We start from the raw sequence: 22320 nt of genomic DNA, 5'->3' as shown, positions 1-22320 counted from the left end.
CATGAAAAGCGGCTGGGGCACTTTGGGCCAGTCACTCACTCTCTTAGACCACAATGTCAGGCTCTGGCAGCAAGTTGGTTGATCAATTTCTATCAAACAATGAATCAACACTCAGTTTATCTGAAAAAGCAGACACTGCACTTGCTAAAAAAGTTAAGAAAAAAAAGAATGTATCATCAGCTACCAAGGTGTCCCAGTACACATTAAAACAGTTAAAACAGCAATTAAAATAATCAGGTAAACAATTAATACAATTAATAATTTAAATGACTAACCCCATAGAAAAATATGTGCTTTAAATGGCTCTTTAAAAAGCTAATATTAAGTCCCTTAACTTTCATGCAGTGCATTCCAAAGAGCTGGAGCAGCAACTCTCTCCTTCCCAAAGGCTCAGCCTCAGGTTACTGCTAAACAAGCTCACAAACAGTGTAACTCTTCAAATGGTATCAATAAACATGGGGGTATTCTCTCAGATAGCCTGGATCTAAGCCATTTCTGGCATTAAAGGTAACTAACATTTCGATCATTTTTGTCCAGAAACAAATTGAGGGTGCAGCACTTTAAATCAGTCCAGGCATCAGTATAAAAATAACAGTCTCTTTGCATTCTTTCCAAGACAACCTGACTACTGAGTTCTTAAACAAACACAAGGGTAACCGACATGGAGCACATTATTATAGACTACTAGCACCCTTACCACAATTTTAAAGTCATCATTATCCAGATAAGGACATAGTTGGTATATCAATCAATACAAGGTACCAGTGGCCATTGCCTTAATCTGGGAAAGTAGATCTGCATCCAGAGGCATCATGAACTGTCCTCCTTCCAGGCAGACCAAGCAAATTCTCTGGAATTATGGCCCGTCACAATGAGCATCTCTCTCTTGTCTTAATCAGAGAAGAGAACAAAATTCTACAGATTCCACCTCGGGAGGGGAGGAGCCAGGTTTCTAAACACTACATTTAAGGCACTTATATACTGTTTAGAATTAAAAGACTTTGGGGGCCATCAAAATCTAATATCATAGAGAATAATTCTGATTATAGCTATTCTGAAGATGACTCTTTAGTTTCTGCTTAAATAGTATAAAAGAGCTAATCCTCCAGAGAAGCACTGTTATACTGTCAAACAGCTGTTACCATTTCCCCCCACTTCAAAATAACATTTTTCTTAAAATATCAGCTTATTAGTGCCAACTTTTGCCTTCTGGAGCTACAGAGCAAAAACTGCTCCATTTGTTACATGATAACTGAGATCTGAGTCCTATACCTCAAACTGCTCCTGAGGGTGGTGATTTCTTTGTTAAATGGTATATAATGATTTCACAAAGGCATGATCAGTAAATTAGTGAAACCGGAAACATTTATAATTATATATAATATTGGCACGCAAACACACACAAATAATTAACTGCCTTTCCTTGAGCCAGAATACCTCTTACATCTAGAACGACAATGTCCTGAGAACCAAATGAATGTCTCATGCTGGTCCAATACAGACTGGGAATCTTTTAAAAAAAGTCTACCAACCTAGGGCTGAAAGAGCGACTTGGCCCATTAGGGTTGGCTTCCATGCTTGAGAGAGGCCCGAGTCTTCCTGCTTCTAATTCAGCACCTTAACTACTACACATATTCTTCATGCATACCTAATTTATTTTGCTTTTACTATCTATTTCTGTTTCTCAGAGTTAAAATTTACAGGCACAGAAATAACACAGATTTTAGAATGGCTGAGTATGATGATCTTGCACACTAAGAAGGTATTTCTGTAACAAAACCAAATAGAATAGAGACAGGGAAGTCTGTAAAAACAAACCCAAGCAATTTGTGGAGTAGTCTGAGAAATATGACAAGAGAGTTAATAGAGGTTAATTAATCCTAGTTCATCTTTTAACTAAAAACTTAGCAGTCAAATTACCTTGGTCTGTAAATTCATCATGGATTTTTCAAAGGTTTTTGGAGGTGCCCTCTGGTGGTTGCAAAGAATAGCAACCGCTCTGTTGGCACGATTGTAAGACAGGATCTTTGCTGGGACGTTATCATCCGCTGGAAGAATTCAAAAGATACACATTTCTTTCCATATAGCAAGATGAACATTTATGAAAAGCTAACTTCCAACAACTGAAAAAGAACGTCAGGGAGTCTTGAGCACATATAGCAGTTGTGTCCCTAATTATGAAGGCCAGAAGTTACTATATGCAGTCTTAAAAAAAAGTGAAGTGTGTATTGCAATTAACATAGAAAAGATGAGACAGGCTATTTCAAAGATACTTACGGGTTGTGAGTTCCTTCAGTTGTTGCTGTAGCGTAATAGAGGCATTATATGTTCGGAATACCTTAGCTGTCAGCCCTTCCATAAGATCTTGAAGATGCTTATTTAAAATGCTAGTCTGGAAGATGGGAAGGGAAGGGAGGGAAAAATTATATACCAATTCAACAAGTAGTAAAGAATATAAACACATTTAACTGGGAAGTGCAAACCACAGAAACAGTAATTTTATCCCAAACAAGAGCAGCTATAAAGTTGAGGCATTTTGTACAATGGCTTGCATTCTTTTTCATATGATCCAGATATTTTCATTAATTTATTCTTATTCAACCTGGCCCTAAAACCATTTCAAATAATGGGAGTTGAAGACCTAAAAGCAGAGGATGACTCCTCTAATTTTGCTTCCTTTCTACTCAGTTGGATAATTGCTGATATCTGTGTGATATTAACATGATGGCTATTAAACCGAAAGGGATAGTGGAAATGAATGAAATGCAGGACAGCCACAGCAATATTTCCTTAAATTTTAAAGGAAAGATAAATAACCAAAGTTCTCTATACTACTGCATCTTCTATCTTATTATTCAAATGAATCATAAAACAGTTTAAAGGATATAAATACTATAATTTTGATTTTTGGAAAGATCTTTAAAGGAGTTAATTAAAACAAAGTAATTCATTTTATTTTTTTCTCCCATTGCTGACAAATTAGCTGTATGGACTTTTATACTATCTGAACTTAGTTGTTTTCTTGCACACATTTCATTATCAAACTAGGTAACATCATCAGTGCTGATGTTAGTGTTGATGTTGCCTAGTTTGGTAAGGAAATGTCTGCAAGAAAATAACAAACCCAAAAAACACCAAGGACCCACAGTTCAACCCTGAGCTACGAATATTCTTTTCTAAATTACCTGATCCAATAAGAGATATACTTTCATTTGCCAATGTTTTGAAAAATAAATCTTGGCTACTAACAACATGACGCCAATGTATTCTGGGGCAATTCTGTATCTTTTATTAAATACAAAATTACATCTTTTAAAAGCTTTTTTTAAACCCATTTTTTATAAATAATTCAAAGTGGTGAACATATTTATTACTCCTTCCTACTCCTATTTTTCCCACAACAATCATCCTGTGGAGTGAAGTTGAGCTGAAAGAGGATGATTGGCCCAAAGTCATCCAGTTGCCTTTCATGCCTAAGGCAAGACTAGAACTCATAGTCTTCTGGTTTCTAGCATGGTGCTTAAACCACTAGATCAAACTGGGTCTCTTATTCCAAGCCATAGCAGAACTAACAATAGGCATTAATTTCACAGAAGAAAATTTAAGAAACATCCTTTGATGCTTACAGTGGTTCATACAGTTTTTAAATGCAAAAAGATACTCACATTAAGCCTATCAAATAAATCATCTTCTGGCTGCTTATTTTCCATGAATAACTGAAGATTCTTAAATACCTGAAAAGTAATCACAAAGGACAGAAACATGAAGCAAAGAAACAGTTCCGGATCCCGTTTTAACCGGTACGGTTGGAATGGGCCCGGTGGCATCCACATGGATGTGTGCAGCACATGCACATGCATCTTGCCACCTCCGCGAGCCTCCAGCTGCTCAATGGAGGGATGTGCAGGCACTGTATGCGCTCTGCGCGTAAGCACTAAAGACTCAAAAGACCGCTAAGGAACTTGGGCAGATGGGTGGGCCTTTCGGAGCACCGTACCGAAACGGTATCCATACCAGGGCATACCGATTGCAACCCACCACTGCATGTTACTTTCCTCACTATATTACTTGATACCATATTAAAATGGTTTCTGGACACACAGTTTGCTAAGTTATGAATAACATGGACTGTTTGGTTTTGGCTACAAGTGCAAACTCAGGTACTATGCAAACCATAACCAGATGTGATATCAGATTTTACTTGAGTCCCTTTATCTGCAGTGTGCTACTTATGTTTGTAATATGTAACAAAAGTCAGGTGGCTATTAATTCACTGTTAATAAATTTCCCAGATTTACAAGAGAATTCTAAAGGTGAATCAATGTATTGAAGCCCATTTTCTATGAGAACAGATAAAAGCATTTCTTTTTACTTGGTAATAAAATAAAGAGGGGGTAAACATAAGGAATGTAAGTATTTCTGAAATTAAAAATACAAAAGGTAGGAATATTGAAGAACATCAGTGATTATAACTGCAAAACAATTATTATTCATGCTTAATAGAAAAACAAATGTGGATTTTATTATCAGCATTTGCTGGAGACAAAGCAGAGCAAGGTGAATCTGCCTCTGTGACTTTTGAGGATTTCCAAAAACACAAAGCTATAGCACTATGGATGCTGAACTTGATGATACATTGATTCAATCAAATGGAATGAATACCTGAAAAGCAACCAAAAGATAAAGGAGATTTAAAAGATAAAGTTTCTTAGTTTGTGGATTTCCTTAGTAGAGTCCCTTACCCTTTTTTCAACAGGTACTTTGTTATAGTATCTTATGGAGTCTTTTCCAAGGAAATCAAATTCTACTACATATTCCTGACCATCTAATTCTGGATGCAAATTAATGTGTTCCACACGGAGGGAGCAACAGCCCACTGTGTCAGCAGTCTCCCCTTCTTCTTTCTCATTGCCAGCTCTCAGAGCAAGCTACAAATATTGAATAGTGAGACAGAAAAAATAGAGGTCAGTTTAAACAGACGAAAACATTTTAATCATGTAATTGAACAGTAGGAAATTACATCACTAAGCTAAGGAGCTATTTATTTGAAATTTCAGAATGAGATTTGAGGTACCTTCAAATTCACTAGAAGGATTACACTAATTTAAAAGTTATGCATAATACTTGGATCCCTGGGTACATGCACTTTAGATAAACTGACATGAAAACTGATGTAAATAAGAGAAACACAACATGGGGTTACTAGCAGAGATGCTTCTACTCTGTTTTTCATTCTTTAATACCAGAGCTGTTATTGCAGAATATTCTATACACCTCTGACCCTGCAAAACAAAAAGCCAAATTTGTGCAGGTAGATTCTAGGAAAGTAGGCAGAGCTTTATCTGAACAGTCAATTTGTTAGATGAGTTCGTATCTATTTAAATTCCTTCCTGTCATTCTTCAAGGATTTCTCAAATACCTGTTATACCTCATTCATGTCAACGTAGGATTCAGGAGTTCTGTTTATTTACAACCAAAAAGAATCTGAAAAAGTCAGAATCTCACTTTATCAATGAAGTACAATGCCACGGCCCTTTGCCGCACTTTCATCTCTTTGGATTTCCAGTCTTCTCGATATTGATTTCGAATCCTATCTACGCACTTCTTCAATCTCCGAGCTGTCTCGTATTTCTGCCAGTCTTTCTCACCCTGCCAAGAAAATCACAGGGAACGTGATGAATTGCTCAAGTATAGAAAGGCTCTTATTTGGAGGGGATACAATTTTTCATTTAATTTGATCAGATATGACCTAATTTTTGATTGACATTTCTGATTTCAGAAGAGAAAAGCAATTTAAAACACCATTTAAGCTTTTTTAAAATAAATAAATAAATAAAGAAGTCCGGTTTAGATCTTCAGATATGCAATATATCTTTCCCAAAAAGCATATTAGTCATGACAGAAATAGTCTAGACAAAAATATACCTTGATTCTAGAGCTGGGATTCAACATGATGTACTTAATAGATCCTTGAATATTCTCAGTCCATGATACCAGCCAAGTTACTTTGTTATCATACCGAACCTCTTTCCATTTATGGCCAGCAGGAGGTGGAGGGATTTTAGAATCCCTAGGCAGGAAAAACACAAAGACGTTTCAAAACAGGAAAATTCATAAGGAAGCCATAGAATATCAGCAAATTAATTATTCAGAAAATTCGGGCAATGAACAGTGGCATCATAACAACTACAGAATGATACACTATTTATGACGTTTTATTTATGTCCTACTTTTATTATCTTTATGTCAGTAACTCAAGGTGGCAAACAAGCCTAATACACCCTCCTATTTTCCACACAACCAACAACCCTGCGAAGTAGCTGGGCTGACACAGTGACTGGCCCAAAGTCACCCAACTCGCTTTAATGCCTAAGGGGGCTTAAAACTCAGGGTCTCTTGGTTTCCAGCCTGGTGCCTTAACCATTAGACCAAACTGGCTTATTATTATGGGTGGTCACACAGTTGACATTTTTATCTCCTTTTGGAGTCCTTTCCAAGGACCTAAGATGAGCAGATATTGTTGCCTGTAGACTTTAATGCCTAATAATCAGACAAGCTTGAACTGTGAATCTCAATTTTACGCGTTCATGACTAGATTTTATAAATTAGAATGTATTCTGAGCAAAACTGACAGGCAGGGCTTATAAATAGCACAAAGCCACTAATGTGGTCAATTTGTTTTTGCTTTCCTGTGACATGTGGATTTATACATTATGGCAACTCTCTAAGTAAATCTGGTCACTTGTTCAACAAGCCAATAAAAAAGGATAAGGAGAAGATAGATCACTTTGTCCTTCTTTGCCTAACTATCATTATTTCCCTCAGTAAGATTGAATTGTAAATTTAAAAACCCTCAGTACATTACACTATGATGTTTTGAAGACAGTAAATCAAATGATGTTGAAGTCAGATTCACAATGACTTTGTCCTCTATTATGCTTTGTTTTGCTCCATGCCCAATGCTACGCATTCCTATCCTCCAATCCTTTAAATTTGTTAAATAATGGATAAAATGCTGCTCCTCAGACATAAACCTGCCAATGATTCTTTAAGTTTTTCTGCATTGTGGTCAGGCTGTTCTTCGGCCTTAGACTGCATTAGGTCTTGAATCAAAGTTTCCAACAGATCAAACCCTGACAGTATCTTGAGTATGAAAAAAATCCCATTTTTATGCTAAGACAGAAACTTAATTTGGGCTTGTCATGCTATCTACATAGCCTATGAAAAATGTCTAACTGGAGAAAATACAACTAGCTCCCACTTTCCCAATATTTACAAAGAAGGCAAAACTGTGTCCCTTTTGATGTATTATACTAATAATTGTCTTGATTTTAGTGCTTATTTTAAGTGTATGGATTTTGTTATTTTTTGGTATTTTTATAAGCTGTGTATATAGCAGCAGAAAGGCAGTTTGCATATTAGAACAATAAGGCCGCCTATGTGTCGTGTCCAAATATAAGCTGATCTAAATTTTCTACAGGAAAAAAAAAGATATAAATATAACCACTTGCAGTTGCCATTTACAAAGCTGACCTGAGCATGAGTTACCGTATTTTTCAGAGTATAAGATGCAGCAAGGTTTTGAAGAGGCAAATTTTTTAAAAAAAGTTTTTGCACTCTGCAAACCTCCCAAAAACCGCCTTTTTTCGTGAAAACGGCCCATTTTTTCCCCAAAAAAGGGCATGGATAGCCTTTAGGAAGCTTATAGAGTGCTCCTGGGGGCTGCGGGGGACAAAATTGAGCAAAAACAAGCCCGTTTTTTGCTCATTTCTGCCCTCCCCAGTCCCCAGGAGCTCTCTGAAAGCCTCCTACAAGCTATGCACGGTCATTTTGGTGAAGGGCAGGGTTTCGGGAGGCAAAAAATGCTGTATTCAGTTTATGACACAGATTTTCAGCCTCTTTTTTGAGGGGAAAAGGTGCATCTTATACTCTGAAAGATATGGTACTTTAACACTTCACACTAAAGAAAAATTATCCTTACATACTAATGACATATTGTTTTGTGTATTTTGAACAATTGACATTGTCTGATAAAATGCACTGGTTTTCCTCTTCTAAGAGAGGTTATAGATAGAACCAATTTGAGAGATGCTATTTGAGTGAAAAGCTGCTATTTAGCTGCTGTTCTCTCTAATCAGAACCCTTTCCTAGAAATATGCAAGATCTCCCATCCTCACTTGCTACAATTGATGATGATGTCTTCAGGCATTATTCGTCGCTTCAGCATGCCCATTTTGGGGTGGTTACCACGCCCTCTGAAGAGACCTGGAGGCTCAATCTTAAAGTTGGCAATTCTTTCCTTATGGTTATCCATGACACAATAACCATATTCTTTTAATAACCGTTCATTCTCTTCTTTAATTCTCTAGAGGAACACATACAAAGATGAAAAATTACAACATATCTAAAGCTGCTATATCAATTATTCAGATCAAATAAATAAGCTGTTGTTTAGTGGATTCTCAGGCACAGAACTCTTAGTGTATGAATGCCATTTGGTCTATACATTATAGAAAGGGCATGAAAGTTGATCAGCAAGATCATTTGAGTGCTTTATAATCATAGTATGTACACTTACCTCAGGAAATTGCATACAGATCTACTAATAAGTGAATCCCATTTAGTTCAGTGGGTTTATTCAGATAAGTAGCTTATAGTGTGCCCTCATATACTAATCTAGGGCTAAACCTAAATGAACATAAATTTAGCATCATCTAAAATAAATTTTCCTCCCTCTTCCCAGAAAGTTTCAGGTTTCCTTGTTCAAAACAAGAAGTGCTCTGCATAGTGCATCACAGGTTCTGAAAAAATTGTTCAAACTACAGGTAGACGACCCATATATCCCATATCTTTATCCTTGATTTTCCTTAGCATCCCTTTTATTCCTAACAAGATACCTTTTATTCCTAACAAGATAATGTATGATTCATCATCAATCTGCAAGGAGGGCATATCCTTTTATATATAATACAGAACCAGCTATTTCAGATAGTGCGCTTTTTAAAGTACCAGTTTATATAGTGTCTGTCTTGCAACCATAATTCTGGACAGAAAATACTGGTTAAAAATGAACACAAGAAAAAGGTAAATACTAAAAAACACCAAAATAACAGTGCAGTAGCACATGAGGCTAAACACATAATCAATCATGTCAGATAAAACTACAATGATGGGCTTATCCAACCGACAGGCTCTACACCTGGGGAAACATCCAGATCTTCCAAAGATTTATGAAATATCCACAAGATCAGGGCTAAATGAATCTCAGGGGACATGTTATTTCAAAAAGCAGATGATGCTAAGGAGGCCTATCTCCTGGGGCTTTCTAGATGGTATTGCTTGACAGATGATCTAAAAGCATTCCTACCCTTCCAGGTCTAATGGGCTGTACAGAAACAATTGGGGAAAGGTAGTCTCACAAATAACCTGGACCCATGACATGAATGGTTTTTTAAGTGATAAAAAAGCACCTTCAAGTTTATCCAGAAACTTATTGAGTGCCAGGCAATTCATGGAATCATAATGTAACACAGGCATATTGTGGTATGCCAAGTGGTTTTTAAGGACAGCTCCTTAATGTACAGTGCATTACAGCAAGGCATAAGCAATGGAATGTTTCCTGGTCCAAAACAAGTCACAAGCCCAACATGCACAAAAGCCTTTGGGGCCATAATTACCATCTATTCCTTAAACAAGACCTGTGAGTCTAGGAGGACCTACAAATTGTGTATGATTTCTATCTGGTGTAGTACAATCCCACCAAGAACTAAGTATAATGGAATAAAGACACTTATAAAATCTGATATACTGAGAATATGCAGCGTAGCTGAAGAGCATTCCAATTATGACTTCTATTTTTAGAGCCTAATCCTAAGTAAAGATACCTGCTTTTCTTCCTTGGTCATTTGCTTTCTAGCTTCTGTTTGGGCCTTGAAATACTGACTCATATGATTAAAGTCACATTTGCTGAGGCTAGTGATGATTCCTTTTTCTTCTGAAGTCATTTCCTGCAAAAAGAAAAACAGAAGTATTATTAGTTAAATGAAATAAATAAAATAAATGAATGTAGTTGTTTATTATATCTATATCCTGTCTTTCCTTCATGAATGAAACTCTTGACTTGAATGTCAAAATAGAAGTAGGCATATAATAAAAACCAACATCGCTTTGGACATTTCTAGAAATCAGGTTAATTTTAATAGCCAAGACTTTTTAAGAAAGCTAACAAGAAACAATTTTGCTGTCAGTAACAAACACCTAGATTCCTTCTAAATTGAACTACACTACTAAAAGACATGTGAAACCAGTGTTTTAGCTTTTATAAATGTAAGTGTTAAACATATAAATGAAGCTGGATCCCACACTTTAAGGTTCTATTAGAGAAGAGTTCCCCAACCTTTCTGGCTTTGTGGACTGGCAGGTGGGGTGGGAGGGGATGGTTCTGCATGAGCTGTGGGCAAAATGAAGTGTGTGTATGCCCACTGCTTGTGGTAGTGGGGGTGTGGACACACATGCTCACCTGCCACTTCCATGGCCCTGTTCCCAATGGCTTAAAGTCTGGTAATGGACTGTGGCCAGGAGTTGGGCACCCGTGCATTAGAGAGAATTTTTGATTTACAAGGGAGAGACGTCTGTAAATGTTCCTATTTTTAAAGGGACAAAGAAGCCCAGCACAAACTATCTTTTCCTAAAAGGCTGAACATTCATACCTTTCTCCAGTCTTTAAAGAAGTTTTTCCTGAAGATATCCTTTGTAGTGTACTCATGATCAAGCATTTTTGCAAAGAAAGTTGCAACCTCTTCTGCTTTGGGACTGAGTTTCATGACTTTACCTGCACAAAGAAAAGTAGGCATGAAATAACAAGGCAACATTCTAATGATATTTAAGCTTCCAGCTACTCTTAGAAAAGATCCAGAGGCACACTTACCAGCAGATAAACAGTGCAAGCAGAATAACCACCCTGCAAACAAGCTATTTTGTTTCAAAGGAAAATGACAAATGTCTTCAGTTTTACTCCCAATTCTATAATGGTCGGTGTGACCTCAGAATGGGTCACTAGTTAGTCAAGTCCAGCTGAGAAGCAGAAAAAACATCTTGTGAGGTGATCTGGGATTGATTTGAAGTGCACAGAATTCTTTGTGAGATTAGCTGCATCACTGCCCCGCTGGCTTGGTGAAAGCCAGCAAGGTGGCATTGGAGGCTAGTTGAAAGTAGTAATTCATGTATTCTTGGAAAGGGGGTTGATTCCATTGGCTATGAAAGAGAAGCCGTCCCTTGACCACCCTGTACAGGATAATTATCGATCTTCAACCTTCCTTTTTTTTTGTTTTAGAGAAAGCTGTCAAGCTGTAATAGAATGTGTGGATGACCTTGGGGCAGAAGAGAAGAGATGCTGCCTAGGAAACAATCAGATGAGAGAGGCAGGAGTCCCCAGTGGGTTAACAATCAGAGAAAGAAACTTAGGAAGGACCCACCATAACAAATCAATTTGTTAAAAGTGGCAGTGGGAAGTTTGTATTTTCAGATTTGCAAGATTGATGTCAGCTCTCCCAGGTAAGCTAGACAAGAGACATGAATGTAAGGCTACATTAACAGAATCTTGCAAGGCTGAAAGTACAAACTTCTCACCTCCACTTTTAACTACCTGATACCACTTGTGTTCTTACTTCTTAGAATAACAGAGTTGGAAAGGACGTTGGAAGTCTTCTAGTCCAACCCACTGCTTAGGCAGAAAACCCTACACCACTTCAGACAAATGGTTATCCAACATCTTCTTAAAAACTTCCAGTGTTGGAGCATTTACAACTTCTGGAGGCAATTGTTCCACTGATTAATTGTCCTAACTGTCAGGAAATTTCTTCTTAGTTCTAAGTTGCTTCTCTCCTTGATTAGTTTCCACCCATTGCTTCTTGTCCTCCCCTTCCCTCTACTTCTTAGTTTTTTTCTAATCTTTGTTAATTTTAATCATTTTATATTTATCATTTTAATGCATTGTAAGTGGCCCATCATATAGATGTAATAAGTAAAAAATAAATAATAAAAGATACAATCCAACATGAGGAAGTTTATCAGTTTTTCCTATTCTGGATTATTGGAATGCTTTCATTCCAGAAAAACATGAGAGTAAGAAATGGACTGCAGATTCATAACTACTTTAGAGCATCACACTAGACTAAGGACATGTCAAATTCACCCACGAAGAACGTGTTGTTTAAGGGCTGTCTTCTTCACATTTCAGCAATTTGTTACTGAACCATTTCCCCTTCACTCAAGAATAGAAGCTCAACATGAAATCATAGATATGTGGAAAGGCATCTTCTTCCATAGATAAAAGGGTAAGCAATTGTTGCACTAATATACAGTACATCCGATGTCTCTTTTTCCTATCCAATATGCCTAACACAGACTCAGGCTGCATAATTTGTCAGCATTCCATAGAAGTAGCAAAGAAAAAACAAATACTTTAGGTCATTTTTAAATATGTGATTCTTTAGAAATCCAGTTACAAGTATAGTACTTCTACTTGTGTAATTATGACACGGGGAAAAAGCAAACATTAAATCCTCTTGAATATGTTTGGCAGGAGGAAGGAAGAATTGCCTCTGAAAGTTTTAAGAATATTAGTCATACTAGGGGAAGCAGCTGATAGTTTTTACAAGTTTGATTAAAATGTCTCGCCACCTTTGGTTTAGGCTCCTACGGTATCTTTCAAATGAATTCAAAGATAATTTAGTAACATAGCAGCTATTGTTGTTAATGTATGTTGTTCTCTATTATAGATACTGAAGGACAGGAAAGTGAGGGTATGTTTTTCTCCCCAAATATACATAAAATAGTCAGAAAAAGAAGAGGCGGCTTCTATTTAAAAAGCAAGTGCCCATCCTTTGCCCATGGCTTACAAATAAAAAAGCAACATATAAAAGAATATAACTGCTAGAAAAACAAATGCCAAATCAAACCTCGCCAGAGCTCCATAAATAATTTGCCTTCAAGATCTAAAAGAACAATGTTAATTTAAAGTTTAAAAATATTGTTTAATATCTTAAGAATAACAAAATTACAGGCATTAAAACACATCCATTTCCTATAATCTAATTTGATTTTTGATTGAAAATGTATTCTGTGTGTATAAGAACACTGTACCCAGCTTTCACCTCCAATAACAATATTGAACACATCCATAGATTAAGAACAGGTCAAAAGTTTTGCTACAAGAGAATACAGGTAAAACACTGCCTTGCCCATGAAGCAGCTGCAACTTTCAGATCCCCTTAAGCAATGGATGTATAGACCCTAAATAGAAATTCTCATATCTCAAAAGCGGGGAGTAGCTAATGTATAGGGCAAACAGGTAGGTAGACTATGTCACTGAAAATCACCCGGAAAAGGCTTGGATTAGCATACTAATATATCTGTCATGGCTCTAGAATATTTGCTAGTACACACAGAGAGCACAACCCATACTTTAAAACTCTTTTTCAGCATATAAAGAGACAGCAATTGAATGACAATTCTTCAAGTCAAATGAGAATTTATTAAAAATAATCATCATCTTGGTGATACATTTTTGTCAGACTAAATATCACCTATATATTAAACAAAGTATAGTTTAAAAAAAAACCTTGCAATTTAATTATTAACAAAATATTTATTTATTGGATTTGTTGCCCATCTTATAGCAAATGACTTTGGGCAGCTTCCAGCAGTAAAACATTAAAATCCTAACAGATAAATATCTTTTAAAAAATAAAAATAGAATTCCTAATCAAGATAAAATATATTGTATTGTTTTAGACTATAAGATGTACCCCCCCCCAATGGTGGGTGAAAATTTTTTTTTTGTGTGTGTGTGTGTTGGTGTGGCGCCAATCAGCTGTTCTAGATGGCAGGGATTGCTGCTACTGCCTATCACTGCCAATCAATGGGCGACGACGAATGGGCCATGACGGCAAACGGGCCAATTTATTTTTCTTGTTTTCCTCCTTTAAAGCTAATGTGCATCTTATATTCCGGAGCATCTTATAGTCCGAAAAATAAGATGGGGAGGGAAGGAACAGGTTGCAGGAGGGAGGGGGAGAGGTGGGATTGCCTCTTAATTCAACAACCACCTTTAATGTGATTGGGAGCGGGGGTTTTATAGTGCAGCAAGAGCACACTATTGTAATGAAGCCGTAACAGTAAGTAATGATTAAAAACAGCTAAAAGAATTACTAAAATGCTGACAGTTTCAGAAGTAGTAACACATGTTAGCAGCTACAATAAAAAAGGATTTAATGAAGTAAATGGAAAGTAAAGAAAATGTAAAAGACATTCAACTATTTCTTTTCTCCCTACCCACAGTAACTTGATATATAAATTAATTTAACAATAGTAATAGAATAACAATTGCATTTAGGCTTATATACCACCTTATAGTGCTTTATAGCACTCTCTGAATTGTTTACAATACAGAAGCATTATTTTGCATACTGCTCTCAACAATCTGGGTCCTCATTTTATCAACCTCGGAAGGATGGAAGTATGAGCCTTGAGCCTCATCAGGATCAAATTCCAGGCTGTGGGCAGAGTTTGCCTGCAATATTGCACTTTAAGCATTGTGCCACCAATTTAATAGGCTGAAGTATATATGAGCATCATAGAATTTAGAATCCTGGTACCCATGCTTTCTTCTGTAGTGTACCTATTTTAGGCCCAAAACAACACAGCCCATAATGCAATTTTGGCCCCTTCCTTACTAATACAAAATCCAGATAAATACTGATCAGTTGCAAGCAAAACCATTACCATTTCTGCCCATGAAAACTCATAGATTTGGGATGCTAAATAGCTGTTAATTCTGCTCTTCTACAAAGCACCAGTTTTTATAACTTACCATCATAGTAGAATTTGACATTTTCAGGCAACGGTTCATATGGAGGAGCAAACACAGGACCCTTGTGCTCCAAGAATTTCCATTTAATACCTTCAGGATAGCGTTCTTCTTCCCACCTTTAAAACAGAGGAAGAGATGAAATAAGTAAGACTAGTATCTATCCAGCTACTGCACATAAATCCAGAATAAAGAAAGCAGTATCACAGCATTCTATTTGAATATCTAAATTGGTCAATTCAATCAAGGAGTCTTCCATTGTTCTGTTGTGCTTAAAAACATATATTTATATTAGTTAATGTTCTTCACTTAATTTATTGATTTGCCTTTGTGTCACATTATTAACTTTTTTCTGTACCAATGTTAAAATTACTGTGTCAATATTTTATAAAATAAAGAATTTCAAAGATAATAGGCAATAATAGTCTTAGGTGTTTTTGATTTGGTAAGAGGTTTAGTTTCATTGGGTGTGATGCGAGAAAGAACATTTTTACCCTCTTGTCTTCCCATTTCTCTCCCCTGCCCATAAAAAAGATAGAAAATATGCTGCCATTTCTCAGTTGTTTGCCACTGGAATTTGGTGACATATTTTAGAGGCACTGGGCATTTTGCTTGCAAAAAGCACCCTATGTGAAACAGTCCTAAGGGTGTTGATGTAATAAGAAAAGCCCAGACTGACAAATGCACCAGAAACAAACATTCTGCATTAAAATTAGCTACTGCATAGACCACACTACCAGGCAGGAAATCTGAACAATTGCAGCACTGATCATAATGCCTGCATTTCAGTAAAGAATACCAATTATGATACAGGATAGGATAACTGTCACAAAACTCAAGAAAATAAACAACATAAAGGAACAAAGATACTGCTCAGATTATTTCATATATATATACATACATACATATACAATATACATACACATACACACATACATACATACAGTGGGGCAAAAAAGTATTTAGTCAGCCACCAATTGTGCAAGTTCTCCCACTTAAAAAGATGAGAGAGGCCTGTAATTGACATCATAGGTAGACCTCAACTATGAGAGACAAAATGAGAAAACAAATCCAGACAATCACATTGTCTGATTTGGAAAGAATTTTTTTTGCAAATTATGGTGGAAAATAAGTATTTGGTCACCTGCAAACAAGCAAGATTTCTGACTCTCACAGACCTGTAACTTCTTCTTTAAGAGGCTCCTCTGTCCTCCACTCATTACCTGTATTAATGGCACCTGTTTGAACTTGTTAGCAGTATAAAAGACACCTGTCCACAACCTCAAACAGTCACACTCCAAACTCCACTATGGTGAAGACCAAAAAGCTGTGAAGAACACCAGAAACAAAATTGTAGACCTGCACCAGGCTGGGAAGACTGAGTCTGCAATAGGCAAGCAGCTTGGTGTGAAGAAATCAACTGTGGGAGCAATAATTAGAAATGGAAGACATACAAGACCACTGATTATCTCCCTCAATCTGGGGTTCCATGCAAGATCTCACCCCATGGGGTCAAAATGATACAAGAACGGTGAGCAAAAATCCCAGAACCACACGGGGGGACCTAGTGAATGACCTGCAGAGAACTGGGAACAATGTAACAAAGGCTACCATCAGTAACACACTACGCCACCAGGGACTCAGATTCTGCAGTACCAGACGTGTCCCCCTGCTTAAGCCAGTGCATGTCCGGGCCCGTATGAAGTTTGCTAGAGAGCATTTGGTTGATCCAGAAGTAGATTGGGAGAATGTCATATGATCAGATGAAACCAAAGTAGAACTGTTTGGTAGGAACACAACTCGTGTTTGGAGGAGAGAGAATGCTGAGTTGCATCTAAAGAACACCATACCTACTGTGAAGCACGGGGGTGGCAACATCATGCTTTGGGGCTGTTTCTCTGCAAAGGGACCAGGTCGAATGATCCGTGTACAAGAAAGAATGAATGGGGCCATGTATCGTGAGATTTTGAGTGCAAACCTCCTTCCATCAGCAAGGGCATTGAAGATGAACTTGGCTGGGTCTTTCAGCATGACAATGATCCCAAACACACCGCCCGGGCAATGAAGGAGTGGCTTCGTAAGAAGCATTTCAAGGTCCTGGAGTGGCCTAGCCAGTCTTCAGATCTCAACCCCACAGAAAACCTTTGGAGGGAGTTGAAAGTCCGTGTTGCCCAGCGACAGCCCCAAAACATCACTGCTCTAGAGGAGATCTGCATGGAGGAATGGGCCAACATACCAGCAACAGTGTGTGCCAACCTTGTGAAAACTTACAGAAAACATTTGACCTCTGTCACTGCCAACAAAGGATATATAACAAAGTATTGAGATGAACTTTTGATATTGACCAAATACTTATTTTCCACCATAATTTATTTGAATGTCATTGTGTTTAACGGATGCTTGGGAGATAGATAGATAGATAGATATAGATATATCCCAAGCATCCATTAAACACAATGACATTCAAATTACTATACATTAGCTTCAGACAGAAGCAAAAACCACCACTACAAAACAAACACATCAGATCGCATCTCAAAAAGCAGCAATAAAATGGAACAGACAGTAAACAAGGCAACAAAGAATGCTTTCCTTTTTGGTCCACACTAAGGAATCAGGGGTCTGTTCCACAACCAATCATGACTGATCAGGTTCTTTATATCCCCATCCATCTTTATAACCAAACACCATAGCAATACTAGGCATAATTTAGCTCCCAGAACTGAAAATGGGAGCATATATTTAAAGTTCAGCAAGTTACATGACAATGTGTTGTGAGTATGAATAAGAAATATAAGGTACGTGAATATAATGCCAACACATTATTCTTGAGTTGCTATTATTTTTGAAATAAAAAAACTTAATGAAAATTAAACTGATAGTTTTATATTCTAAAATATGTTTAAATAATCTCTTTAAAATTATCACCTGCTTATCATTTGATAATCCTCTCATTGGGGAATTTTATTTCTAAACACTCAGAACGGGGTTGGCGGAAACAACTAAAAACAAACACTAAAGTTATTTTGTAACAGAAAATAAAAATGAAAAAGAACAAACGCACATCAAAGTATTCAGTATGTGAAAATGGGTAATATGCAAATTTAGTTTTTCATCCTTAATTTAATCAGATGTTAAATAAGCTAAGTATTCTTAACCAACTAATGCTCTTAGGGTCTAATAATTCAGTTATAGTTAGAGATAGGGTTGGTTGTATTGTTTTAAAGGTGTTACATTCTGTAAATCAAAAATAAAGGGATTTCATAAAATAATGGGGAATAATACATTGATTTCATCTCACTGAGACAGCTTCTAGTTCTCCAAACTTCATAACCGGGATTGAAGCTAATAACAGGCTCTTTAGAGAAGGCTATTAATGAACTCATAGCTTTAAAGATGAAAAACAAGTCCTACTAAAGAAAGATGATTAAAGGGAAGCAGAATAACTTCACACCTTCAAAAGACAGAAAAGGAGGGAGAAAATGTGAGTTATCAAGATAGTGCTCTTGACCACAAAAACTCACTGTACGCATTAGGACAAGTAGGAGCAGTGTTAGGGTTAGAACTGTAAAATTAGGCTGTAATCACTTGAATCCTAGGCCCAGCCACCTGGCCAATGGTTCTCTCCCATGTTTCTGAGAGAGTTCCCTGAATATCTGATGGCATATTTATTTGGTTACTCCATACTGGAGTTACCTAGGAGTAACCTAAATGTAGACAAACCGGGCTTTAACAATGTTATTGTTAGGTAGTTTGCAAAGATAGAAATGTAATGTGAATGGTATAAAAGAAAGTTAGCTATATTTCCTTTCCCTTTTCTAGTCTCATACTGTTTATTGTTTCTTACTTCTTTTCCATGCTGTGCATAATATTAATATTAAAGAAATTTACATGATGGACATGTATAAAAATGCATGTAGGTGTTACCATTTCCATTTTTGTTCCTCTTCTTTTTTTGTTTTTTTCTTTTTCATTTCTCCCTCTGGGGGCTTCTTATCTTTGCTCTTTATTTTCTTCGGTTTAATCTCCTAAAAAAGGTTAAATGAAAATGTACCATAGCAATGTAAGATTCTTTTACATTTTAAAAATTAGTGTAATATGAGATCCATCTGAAATATTCCTAATAGAAAAGGAAGTTTAGCATGCAAGTATATCAGCTGTTTTATACACTGGGACTATGAGAAAGAGTCATCAAAATTAATATGTCAGGATTATTATGAAAAATTATAGATAGATAGATAGATAGATAGATAGATAGATAGATAGATAGATAGATAGATGATAGATTGATAGAGGGACGTTTAAATCTATACTGGGATTAACATTGATCCACTGTCATAAATTGTTGGCAGTCCATAAGATAAAATAAAATGTAAACAATTACCTCTTCATCTTCCTGTTTTCGTTTTTTTGATTTTTTTACATCTTCAGTTTTAATCTTCTTAGGTTTGTAGTCAATACTGAAATTGCAAAATAATTGCAAATAATTCATATCTTTTTAGCTCCATTGGTTCTATTTGAATATTAGTGCTTGAAAAAATTACCATGCCTCAATTTCAAAAGGTTACTTTTTTGTCTGTCTGTCCATACAATCATCCATCTATCTTCCTTCAATATGTATGGCTGTCCATCTCAGCAAACAGCTCTGAGAAGTAAACATTCTTAAAATAAGGTTGTTATTAAACTGTTGGTTTAATAATTGGTTGTTTTAGATGCCTTTTTCAAGACTATAAAAATTATCCCAGCATCTGACAATAAATATAAAGTATCTATCTATGCTACTTCTGTGAAACAGCATACATTTCATGCTTTAAATGCTTGATTCAGACTACTGCCCCTCACTGCTCCTTATATTGGTCAAGTTAATTCTAGAGAACTTCTGCAAAATAATATGATAATGCACCAATTGGAAAACTCTCTGATGTACTCTGAATTGTAGACCAGGTAGAAATTTGTGTTCTGATCTTATCAAAAGAGATATAGCTAATTAGCTCAGTGATCAAGATTCAGAACTGGAAAGACAGCTGAATTTAACACTCACTCATCATCCTCTCGTGGTCTCTTGTAATCTTCTTTATAATAGCCATCATCATCTATTTCTTCTTTTATACATGGTGGGCTATATGTGGAAGGAACACGTTTACAAAAAAAAATCATTAAAACATATTTTGGAAGCTGACCTTGTTCACTAATTTTACCTGCAACAAGAACTGACTCATTATTGTTGCATTCCTATCTACTCTGGAATAAAGCGCTTCCAATATTCAATGTTAAAATGGAAACATAAAATCCTGCAAGAATTTCATGACAAAGAACAAGAGAATAAAACCTCTCAACAATAAAACATAAGTCTCTGAGCATAAGCAAAGGGTAAAAGTTCCCCTGTCAGTCGTGTCCAACTCTAGGGCAAGGTGCTTATCTGTTTCTTGGCCGAGAGCGCCACTGTTGTCCGAAAACAATTTCCATGGTCATGTGGCCAGCATGGCTAGATACCAAAGGCGGACAGAAAGCAGTTACCTCCCCACTGAAATGCAATGTACTAATCCACTTGCATTTGCATGCTTTCGAACTGCTAAGTGTGGGCAGGAGCTGGGGCAAGTAATGGGAGCTTCTCCCCGTTGCAGAGAGCTCAGGTAATCTGATACACTGTTCCAATATTTTTTTAGAACAGGTCGTTTCATTGGTTCTTTGCTATCTTTCAGCTTTCTCATGCTCTGATTCAGGATATAATAGGCTATATCCAATTTAGCATACTAGTAAGGGAGTGCATGTCACCCGATGTGAAAACCTGTGCTAATTTGCAGATAATATAGAGCAGAATTTCTATTTGAAACGTATTTTATTCTTTTCAGACAAGAAGAAAAATTTAGAAAGCATGTTCATGCAAAGTTGCTTCTTGCCTACCTGGAGAACCCATTTTCTTTTTCTTTCTTTATTTTCATTTCACCAGATGATGATTTACTCTAAAAGACATAAATGAGAACTGGGTCATTACGCTTTTAAAAAACCACATCAGATTTTCTCCCCATGAGACTGACCAAAGACCTTGCACCAGAAGCTTTTGCATCTTCATGTGCTGCAAAACTTTTCAATCTGTGAGACTAATTCCAAACATTGCATCTTTTTTATTTTCCATGGCACTTATTTTAATAAACTTAAGACATTCAAATAGAATGTAAATGCTTGTTTTTATTTTTTAAAACACGTTTTTACAATGTTCTAAACTTACAAATTTTGGGGAGAAAGTAGTGGATAACCTTAATGTAATTGTGAGACAAAAGTTAAATTTTTCAGACAAAAATATTCTCTTGAACTACATATGTAGCACTTGGAATTTGAAAACTAGATAATACATTTGGATTCTCCATGGCCTTAATATGGCCAAACGACTAATATTGCAGTATTGGAAAGGTAAATGTTTGGCCCCTTTCACTTAATGGATTGAATATCTAGTGACACTTGCCAATCATGAGCGGATCTCCTATTGATGTAGACTTTGTATGGAGAAATGTTATGAAATAAGGAGCTTATATATACAAAATGCAGCAGATAAAATAAGCATGACAATTATATGATTGTATTAAAAATACAGATGTAATTGAAATCACACTAGATAAGTATAAATAGAATTGTATTTACTGTGAAAAATATTTTTTTCGTTGTTCCATTTTTTCACCTTTTAAAAAAGTACTTTCTATATATTTTTTCTTTTCTTTGACAATGTATTTTTATCATAATTATCTTTATTCTCTCCCCTTCTGACATTTTAAACAAACAAGCACAATATTCAACTACAATGTTGTTGTACATAATTTTTAATTTCATTTTCTTATCTTCAGGACCTTAACTTTTTCTTGGCATCCAGAGCTGCAGATCAGATACCTTAGAAACTGAAAATAGAGAGGCTGACAAAAGTACAATCCAAAAAAGTAATATCCCCATCATAATACTGTACCTTTTCTTCCTTTCGCTTCTCCTTCTCTCTATCTTTGTGTTTGTCTTTGTGTTTGTCATGTTTTTCTGAACTACCGTCTTTATGTTTGGTTTTCTCCTTCTCTTTGTGTTTCTTCTCTGAAAACTCTTTGTGTTCACTGTAAGATTTAAGAATAGTTTCAGTCAGAGAAGAGGCAACTGGAAAAAAATGATGCGTTATCAGTATCCAAATAGTCTTATCAACATCTAAAGCCAAGCTTTCAAAAATTTATTGCAATGTTTATACTGATAGAGGAAGGAATACTAGTTGTCATTAGCTTAAACTTTCTATTTCTTTTCTAGTAACAGTAAAGCCAGTCTGCTTAAGAGAAATCAATAAAATTCACAAGTAACTGGATTTCTCTGACATAATTGCAGGCATACGTGTGCTTTGTTTAATGTAACTCAATTAAAATGATCTTCAATACAACACTAACTGGAATTCTCAATGGTGTAATCCCAACTCAGTGAGGAGCATG

The 22320-nt window shown here is 36.2% G+C and overlaps 1 protein-coding gene across 2 annotated transcripts in view; it reads right to left on the bottom strand.

Annotated features, from left to right (window-relative positions):
* The window catches only part of TOP1 (DNA topoisomerase I), a 60562-nt gene that overhangs the window by 5782 nt on the left and 32460 nt on the right, over positions 1-22320 (bottom strand). The window contains exons 4-18 of one of the 2 annotated variants that reach the window (XM_014061858.2): positions 21825-21960; positions 20774-20832; positions 19911-19988; positions 19254-19329; positions 18797-18897; positions 14873-14988; positions 10710-10831; positions 9885-10007; positions 8178-8365; positions 5926-6070; positions 5506-5649; positions 4743-4928; positions 3666-3734; positions 2278-2392; positions 1921-2048 (exon numbers count right to left, since the gene is read on the bottom strand). In XM_014061858.2, the coding sequence (XP_013917333.1) occupies positions 1921-2048; positions 2278-2392; positions 3666-3734; positions 4743-4928; positions 5506-5649; positions 5926-6070; positions 8178-8365; positions 9885-10007; positions 10710-10831; positions 14873-14988; positions 18797-18897; positions 19254-19329; positions 19911-19988; positions 20774-20832; positions 21825-21960 (1786 nt within the window). The remainder of the gene's footprint in view (positions 1-1920; positions 2049-2277; positions 2393-3665; positions 3735-4742; positions 4929-5505; positions 5650-5925; positions 6071-8177; positions 8366-9884; positions 10008-10709; positions 10832-14872; positions 14989-18796; positions 18898-19253; positions 19330-19910; positions 19989-20773; positions 20833-21824; positions 21961-22320) is intronic. The other variant, XM_087720376.1, reaches the window with a different exon arrangement.

The sequence above is a fragment of the Thamnophis sirtalis genome, unplaced genomic scaffold (genome assembly GCF_051295495.1).
Source record: "Thamnophis sirtalis isolate CommonGarterSnake01/CBP01778 unplaced genomic scaffold, rThaSir2_p1.2 scaffold_7, whole genome shotgun sequence".
NCBI classification, from domain to species: domain Eukaryota; kingdom Metazoa; phylum Chordata; class Lepidosauria; order Squamata; family Natricidae; genus Thamnophis; species Thamnophis sirtalis.
Note: the sequence above shows the minus strand (reverse complement) of the source record. Positions and strands in the feature narration are given on the sequence as shown.